Source organism: Gymnoscopelus braueri (assembly GCF_963280865.1).
Source record: "Gymnoscopelus braueri genome assembly, chromosome: 14".
Taxonomy (NCBI): Eukaryota; Metazoa; Chordata; class Actinopteri; order Myctophiformes; family Myctophidae; genus Gymnoscopelus; species Gymnoscopelus braueri.
In genome coordinates this window covers 16,528,077-16,537,238 of record NC_137619.1, presented here as the reverse complement: position 1 = coordinate 16,537,238, position 9,162 = coordinate 16,528,077, and the positions used below count along the sequence as shown (strand labels likewise).

Sequence of the window (9,162 nt, the reverse complement as noted above, 5' to 3'; positions counted from 1 at the left end):
TTATCCAGAGGCCAGAGATCTAGCTGCCCGGGGAGTCGACGAGGCACCCACCAGCACCAGCCTCTTGCTTGGCACTTTGCTTTGTACCGTGCCAATAAAAGAAGCTGACACCCAGCAGACCATTACTGGCAGCCATGCATGAGATGGGATGAGGCGGCGTGGAGGAGAGTGGAGGACCATTCATTGTTTATTTATTTATTTATTTATTTCTCACACACAAGAGGGATGGATGGGGGACTCCTCTCACTTGCATATTATGGGCAGCTTCTCCCCTTCTGTCACCTGTTCTGGCACACATGAAATTAACACAACAGTGTTTTGTTCCTATGTAATTACATTCTCTCTTTTCCTTCCCTTTTCTTTTTGTGCGCGCCATAAGAAGAATGCTTCTTCCAATTACTTTGACACTTTCTCTCTATACCGTTAGGTCCATGTAGTGTAAAAGCCCCAACTCTTATCACATTAGTTGTCCAGCATTGATTACTGAGTGTAGAACGTTTTACCTTATGTGCTTTGTTTTGGGATGCTCATGCACTGGTCCCATCCTTGGTGTACCATTGTCTATAGGCCAAGGGTTCCCAAACTTTTCAGGCCGTGACCCCCCAAAATAATCATATTTGAACTGGGGACCCCGACCCAGACAAGCACTTGGAATTGCAGGAGTTGAAGCATTACATTTAGTTTGACTCTGTTCCACAGATAAATGTTGTGAAAATAGCCAAACTAGCTTGCAGATCAGCTATTTTCACAATGTTTGCCTCTTTCTTACGTAATATTTGACAATTTGTCCAATTTGGTATAAAAAGGCCTTAAAAGTCCTTAAATTGTTACTTTAGAAATGTGCAAGATACCCTATATACACTTATACTGTATGTTGGTTTGTTTACTGTTAAGTGAGAAAACAACGTTGCATATTAAGCTCATCGTCTGGGGACCCCCCAAAATTATTTGGGGACCCCCACCCCCAGTTTGGGAACCACTGGTCTGGCTAGGCCCTGATCAAATGTTTTAGGAAAGTGTTACTGTTTGAAGTGCCCTCTTTGGTGTTAAATACAGTAGTGTACAAACTCAATACAAATCCATTTCATCATGAAATACGTAAGTGTTCATTGAGTGCAAATCAGTCATCTATGGACAAAGCTGATGACTTATACCACATACAGTATCTACAAGCAACACATGCAAGCGGCATGACTTTAGAGTAGCAGGCTTTGCCCACCTCCCAGCTCTCATCATTCATCATGTGTGATGTACAAGAGCCGTGCACCGTAGGGCGACATACAGCATGTTGGTGTATTGGGGTCTTTTAAATTGTTTATTGGCTACTTTTCAATTTCCTTCTACTGCCAATTTCAAGAGTCATTCAAGTGCACCATCATACCACGTCAGCTCCCTACAGTGCCGATTGCCAGATAATGTCTCAAATTATTTAAAGAGTTTTAAAATGATGGATTAATATGAATGAAATAGTCAATAAATAATGGTTTAAGCATCCTTTTTTCCTCAAATTAATAGCCTCTCATTTTCAGCCATGTATTATTATTATTATTATTGAACCTCTGGTAGAGTTGATCTTGAATGTACTGTAAGTGCTCAGAGTGACCATTTACACAGTGGTATTTAATAATGTGGAATTACAGATATATCTAAACTACTGCTGTATATATTTCAGTGTGAATCAGGGCGACAGATTGGCATGCTGTAAATGCCCCCAAAAACCTCCACTACAAAAACATGTACTGTATGACCCAACATCCCACTCTCCCCAGGCCCAGCCGACTGCTCTTATCTTAGGAGATGTTGCATGTTCTGGATTGCTGAGTCACCTATTGCGGGAGGCAGCCCTTATCTCCTGAAGCACAACATTCAGGCAGTTGGTGCAAAGGAGGAACTTTGGGCAGGACCCCTGAGGGCAGCAATGTCTTCATGGCCATATGGATTACAGCAACATTTACCGACTTCCTCCGAACCAGCTCCCATTGAGCCAGAGGCTGTAGAACACCCATGTATTAATGAAAAAGAAAAAAGAAAAGGGAAGAATTATGCAGGACAACAGCATTGTAGCTGAGCCTTTGTCAAAGCTCAAACTCCTAAGATCAGGCAGAGGTAATACTGGAACAGAGACGTGACTCAGCACAGAGCAGCATTCTCCAATCGTTACAAACAGAGGACCGTGGACCTTCAGGAGCTAGAGATACAGTCCTATCCCAGCAACACAGCAGCTTCACTCACTGCAGGTTCTGAGGCCACATAAGGACGATGTTTGGACAAAGTCGAGCTTCAAGAAAAATTACTGCGGAGGCAGGACCAAGGGCTCACTCGCTGAATTGATATGGCAATCCTGGAATATAAAAAAAGACAATTAAAGTTACAAAAATGCTGTGCTTTTTGTAACAAAAATGCTGTGCTTTGTAACTGCTTTTTCTGCTGCATTGTATTATGAAGATACCTAATACTGCAATATACAAAATAATGTAGTCCCTAACCCAAACTAACCATAACATTTGGTTCCTTCATGTATATCCACAACCTCTGGCAAGGCATGTTGCTGTAATTAATATCATTACTTGGCTAGCCTCATAACATCATCAGGCAACGTAGCCAATCGACTGCTGAACAATAGATTCCGCCTGGTTCTTATTTCATGGATCTTTAGGCAGTATTCAGTGTTTCACATTGGGAAGCACAAGCAGCATGTAACCCTTAATTGGTTTCAACACCTTAATAAGTCAGACGTTCAACACTGATAATCACATTAAATAGTCCAATTTATCTAAAAAGTCAATTGGAAACTGAAAAACTCCCTTTCTTTAGGAATGCATTATGCTGCGTGGATGTCAGAGTAAATTAAATTCCCCTCTGCACACTAAAGCATCAATTTCCTTATGGTAATTATCTGCTGGAATAGATGTGTCACTAGAAGGAGTCAGGCATGCTTGACATTTAGCCTTTTTATGGAGAGGCGATGAGTAAAAATTAAGATGAGGAAAGAGAAATTAATCTCCAGCCCAGGCAGGCATTGAGATATCCTGGAGGATAGCAGCTGAATCAATCATGATGTTTGTGACCCTGCTTTGAAAGGGAGCCAAGCCAATAATGATATTCAGACTGTTGGTGACTAAATTGGAAAATTTGAGGAGGAGGACAAGATTTTTTTTCTTTTTTTATATTTAGCAAGAGATGAAGCTCAAGCAGTAATATGATTCCTATGAGAAGATCGTCGTTTCTTAGTGGTATTTTGCTATCACAGCAAACAGGCTCTAACTGATTTAGAGATTTGAGTGTTTGAAACCAATGACAAAATAAAGATTTTCTGTTGCATCTCCAAAGGGTCTGTTCTCCTATATGCAGGGGTGCAATGCTCACTGGACGGCCTTGCACGGCGTGCCGGAACCTATTTGACCAGGAGCACGCGCAGGCACACGCATAGATTTAAAACTACTTTAAATTCACACTTCAACAAAGTTTACAAAGGCTCCCGACTCACGGCAGGTACATTAACATAGGAATTATTCTATATGCATATCAATTGTCCATTGTGTGACCTATAGTGTAGGTGTTAAGCGACGTGCACGTCACGTCATTAAAATACAGTGCAAGCACTTCCCAAATGAGCACAGCAACACTGCCTATATGGCAGCGAATGCTGGACCCTGAAACCAACCCTGCAGAAGTCTCTAGACGGGTGCTACACCAGAATATTGCATGTTACCAACATGAATCTGTATGAGGGAATGCCATGGGTGAGCGAGAAAATCGCAGCCAGGAGAATGAGACTAGCAGGACACTGCCAAAGACATCAAGAGCTGCCAGCCAGCAAATTGGTGCTGTGGGAACCAACACACAGGCATCGGTCACGAAGACGTCCCACATTAACATACGTAGACTCACTCAAGTAAGATACAGGAACACAAAGTACAGACGAGCTGGCTAGATGTATGGAGAACTGGGATGACTGGAGGCGACGATTGAGGGCTCGTCTGAGGGTGATCTAGAGAGACAGAGAGATCTCCAAAAGAAATAAATATGAAACCAAGCCATAATCAGTTTGAAAATTCCATCAAAGACAAGTGGGTCTGTCCGCATTCCAAGGTAATCTCTCTATACTCTCTATTCTATTTCTCTGTCTGTCTGTCTGTCTGTCTGTCTGTCTGTCTGTCTGTCTGTCTGTCTGTCTTTTACATATCACACAAACTGCTCATCTGATCAACTTTACTCCAGAACTGTCCCACTCCAAACCGGCAGGCATATCTTGTGAACCGCTCATCTGATTGACTTCACACTTGGCTGGTGTATTGCCAAGGACCCAAGGAAGTGCACTGTCAATTGTGAAGTTGATCAGATGAGCAATTATCCAGAACTGAACCGTTTTCTCCAACTCTTGGATTGGTGGAGACCACATGTCAGTCAATAAAGGCTGGACCACTTGCAGAGCTGTCAGCTGACATCAGGCACAACAGAAGCACGGAAGATGACTGCCTTTGATACATTTCCTGGATGCAGTTAAAGGGGTATTTCACTTTAAAACACTTCTAGGGTCTGGCTTTTTATATTTTATATTCATTTTATCAACCCCCCCCTCTAGTGAATGATATTTGTCCTTCTAATGCGTGATCGGGCCAGGTATTATCAATTACTTTTTTCATTTATTTTATTTTATTTTGTATTTTATTTTACTTTTTCATTTCCCCCAAAAAAGATTAAAAAAATAATAAAAAGTAATGCAAAAAACACGGCCCCTCACACAAAGCTAGGACAATATCCGCCACCAGAGACGTGTGTTTTAAAGGAGTAGTTCAACCCCCCAAAAAATGTCTTCTATCATTTAATCACCCCATGACGAGTTGAGTAATACTAATACAAGGAGAATTTTAGTTTGTATAACATTCCTTACATTGAGTAAAGAATCCAAAAACAAAGGAAATACTTTAAAGTAAATGTGATGCCAAGATTAACAGCAACAAAACTATATCAAAGATAATTGTATAAACTCCAAAAGAACGCTCACAGTGAGAAAATGTACTTTTTAATTCACTTCTGGTTCAAACCGTGATATGCACGAGCAAAGAACGCGCCTGGCCGTGCCCTTGGGGTTCAATAGGAGCTCATTCACATGCACGCATGTGTCCTGTCATGTGCGTTCTTGCATGAGACGATTTAGCCGAGAACTATTTTAAAACATATTTTTTTCTTCTATTGCTATATTTTGGAACGGTAAACATAGCAAACCGAAACAAGAGACTTTGGATTACACTGTGGACATTGTTTTGGAGTTCATAACCGGATTTCTGATATCATTTTGCTGCTGTTAATTTACTTTACTTCAATTTACTTCAATTCACTAAGTCATCATTGGGTGAGTAAGTGATGGGGGGGGGGGGGGGGGAGCTGCACCTTTAAATGGGTCTAATAAGGTTAAAATGGAGTTTGTAGTTCAATGGGTTTATATAGGAGGGGCCCGAGGGGGGCATGTCTGATCGAACTAATATCATAACTAAATATTGAATCAAGCAACAAAAAAACGAGGGTGCACACAAAAACTAGAGTAGACGTTAAAATGACCCCTAAATTGTTTTAAAGTGAAATACCCCTTTAATGTTAAATATACACAAGTGACACACTAACACAAGAAAGTCCATGTATAATAGTTATGCTGTATTATGATGCAAGTGATCACACAAACAAAATTCATCATACAATATCACCAAATGTCAGCCCCCTAAAAGACGAAACCTAAATATGAATGAAATAGAGATGAAGAGAAACTAGTTTGTCCTTTTTCCTGTTTAAGTATGAAGCTGTGAAAAGCACAGGCCTAATCCCATAGATGACAAACAGAATGACAGAATAATCTCAATTTACAATGAATTGACAGAGGAAACAATCGATTCACACTTTTATTAAATACTAATATGCAATATGAACATTATAGACTGTAACTTTAATTCATTGTAATATAACTTTCTGACGAAATGAACTCTGGATATTGTGAAAATGCTGGAAAAAATGCATCTATTATAACCCGTATATTGTTGATATTCTAAAAGTAAAGTAAAAACATACTGTATCACCTTTCAGTACTTCCCCTTCACTATTTCCTCTGCTCTGTTTCTCACTTTTGCCCTTCATGACAAAAACAGACACAAGCAGGGATACACACAAATATCACATACACAGTAAGATTAAACGTAAATACAGTATATATATATATATGTATATATATATATAGAGAGAGAGAGAGAGAGAGAGGGAGAGGGAGAGGGAGAGGGAGAGAGAGAGAGAGAGAGAGAGAAAGAGAAAGAGAAAGAGAGAGAGAGAGAGAGAGAGAGAGAGGGAGAGAGAGAAAGAAACAGACAGACAGACCGACAGAGAGAGAGAGACAGAGAGAGACAGGGTGAGAGAGGGAGGGGGAAGAGAGGGTGGGGGGGGGAGAGAGACAGAGAGATGGGGGGTGAGAGAGGGAGAGAGCATTTAAGAGGACAAAACGAGAGCTCACTACCCAAGAGTTAGAGAACCACTCATCTAAATCAGGGAAATTATGCTAATGGAGCATCTCATTATTCTCCAACTCAGTCAGAATCATTCACTGACATCACATCATTATAGATGTATTCATACAAACAGATTGGATGGACTTAAATAGGAAGCTGACACCTTGAAACTTTCTCAAATGCTTTTGTCTATTATTCACACACTTGTGTTTCTGTTTTAGACGGGAGCCACTGGTCCCTTGGGGTTCAGGAACGGGTTCCGTGGAGTCACCGTGGTTACCATTCTGGACAGGGGGCCAGAATGGTTGGTCCTGCAAAAACAAAAAACGGTATTTAACAAACCGATCTATAATAAATAGAACTCTATATTTCTATCTTTCAATGAACCACATTGATATTTAAAAGTAAGCTTTTCGGAATGCACCACAAAGCAAAACTTTCCCAACAAGGTTGTCTAATACAGCGGCTCTCAAACTTTTGTAATACCTGCAAGGGTCTATTTGGAACCCGTGGAACTCTGACGTCACTTTGAGAACCACTGGTTCAAGAACCAAGTCCATAAATAGGAAAAACTAGCATGAAGTGAGTAAGTGGTGGCTAGTGAAACTCCAGAGGACGTCTGACTGTTGCAGAAGGTAATAAATCAGTCCAAGTACTCGTCTTGTTGGGTTTTTTTTGTTTTGAGGGAAAACTATGGGAGGCCAGCATAATCAGCAGAGGAAACAGATCTTGGGGGGTTGTTGGGCACCAGGAAAATGGATCTGGGTTGTGAAAACCACCATTACCACGAGATGCTCTGGATTCAACCATCTGGATATGCCTGCTCCAAAAGCCGGTAAACTTCGTTCAACTGGGGCCCAGTTAGGAAACAGGTTTCTACATCCTCAACAGACACCCAAACTCCCAGGGCTGGGGGAACGTTGTTCCTCAGTTGCTTTATTCATATACTATAGCAACTTTTCATAATCCATTTGACAAAAAGCCACAGGTAAAATATTTGTTGATTACATTCATATTCGTTGTGATAACATGGACATTTTCTTAGGTTTTATTTTCCCCACAGTCAAAATACATGTGATGCCTTTGTGATGACTTTCATTGCCATTTGCAACAGTTTAGGCAAAACAGATGTGATGCAGATTCCCAGATTCTGAATTCATACTATATGAAAGGCAATGTAAAAGCATTTCTGATTTTCAGAGACTCTCAAGTTATAAGGTACTTTCAAGTTGTCATCAGGAATGACTCATAATGTCAGAATGGAGAAGAAGATATAGTAAAAGATTCAGTATTAACGTTTTTTTTAAAATACACTGTATCTTCACTCTCCATTAAAATATGAAAACAAACCTGTTTAGAGTAATAGTAGATTGTGTATTGCTCATTTAAATCAATCAAGTCTTGAAAATACATTTTCAATTTGTGTGTTCCTTCACCATATTGTATTATTTTACCAGCAATTATTTTGTTTTGCAGCATAGATCTATTTTATGTTATTGTCTTGACAACGTAACCTAGTGTAGAACGTATTGTTGCTGTTGGGCAGAAATCTCGTATCTAAAACAACCTTTGACCCTGTGAGTCACCATTTTAACATTTTAAAATAGTGAAAATAGCGGGTCTACATGCTCACAACACGTTGCATGACAACACGTTGTGAGCTTGCAGATCTGCTATTTTCACTACTTTTTTGTGACACTCCCATTCATTAAAAAAAATAAAGTTATGAGGTTTCTGCCCGACAGCAACGGTATGTAACAATGGTAAAATCGTTATCTTTTGAAGGGATGGCATCAAAATAAGATCATTACTAGCACTGATGTTAGAATACCCTAAGGTGGAATCTTCATGGAGTGCTTTGAATGCCCTCTAATGGACTGTGGGGGTAACTATTATTCCATGTTTAAGGATGCTGTGTTTTTACACATTTGGTTACATAGACGTAATCCATTATGTGAAAAAGAAATACCCAGAAGCAATACTTCATAATGGTTTCATAATGGCTAAAATGACAAATATTGCACTGCATTGAAGTAGACATACTTCTGTGTTGTCAGTGTCACTCAGTGTATTCATTATTGTGAAACTTACAAGAGTGATACAAGTCTGACAAAACAGAAGGAGTGTCCACCATAATGCAGTATAATATTAGTGTTTCTAACTATTATGAAGTTTTGTTTCATTTGTATTTATTTATTTACTTCCACATTTTGACGATTATGTCTATGGATCCAAGTGAAAATAAACGCGATAGCTATTTAAGTATCTTTTAATGATCAGGCTGCGTTCACACTGGTAGATACAAAAGATACCAAGCTACACAGCATATTTGTATCTTTGCATCTTTGTGGCTGAAGTTGAAACCAGTTCAACTTTTTTGTAGCTTTGTAGCTGTTGTAGCTTTTATAGCAGCTACAAACGTTGGATGTATCTTCATGTCGCTGGCTTCTATTGAAAATGAATGGTAGACTGTAGCTTTGTAGCTGTAGCCAGTGTGAATGCAGCGGTGGAGATTAAAGGGGTAAAGATGAGTTAGTATGTCCTAAAGTGAGCTCTACACCATTGTCAAATTAATTGCTAAATTAAACAATTGGACGTTTGAAAAGTGTGACACTTTCTCTTGATTGATTAATAATGAATAGTAACACATTTCATGACAAAATGTTGGTTG

The 9,162-nt window shown here is 39.7% G+C and overlaps 1 protein-coding gene across 1 annotated transcript in view; it reads right to left on the bottom strand.

The window, feature by feature from the left end:
- Positions 1-6,708: 6,708 nt before the first annotated feature.
- spmip7 (sperm microtubule inner protein 7) overlaps positions 6,709-9,162 on the bottom strand; it is a gene marked incomplete at both ends in the record, with an annotated part of 12,042 nt that continues 9,588 nt past the window's right edge. Inside the window, one exon of the mRNA XM_080449609.1 lies at positions 6,709-6,802. Coding sequence (XP_080305735.1) covers positions 6,709-6,802 — 94 coding nt within the window. The remainder of the gene's footprint in view (positions 6,803-9,162) is intronic.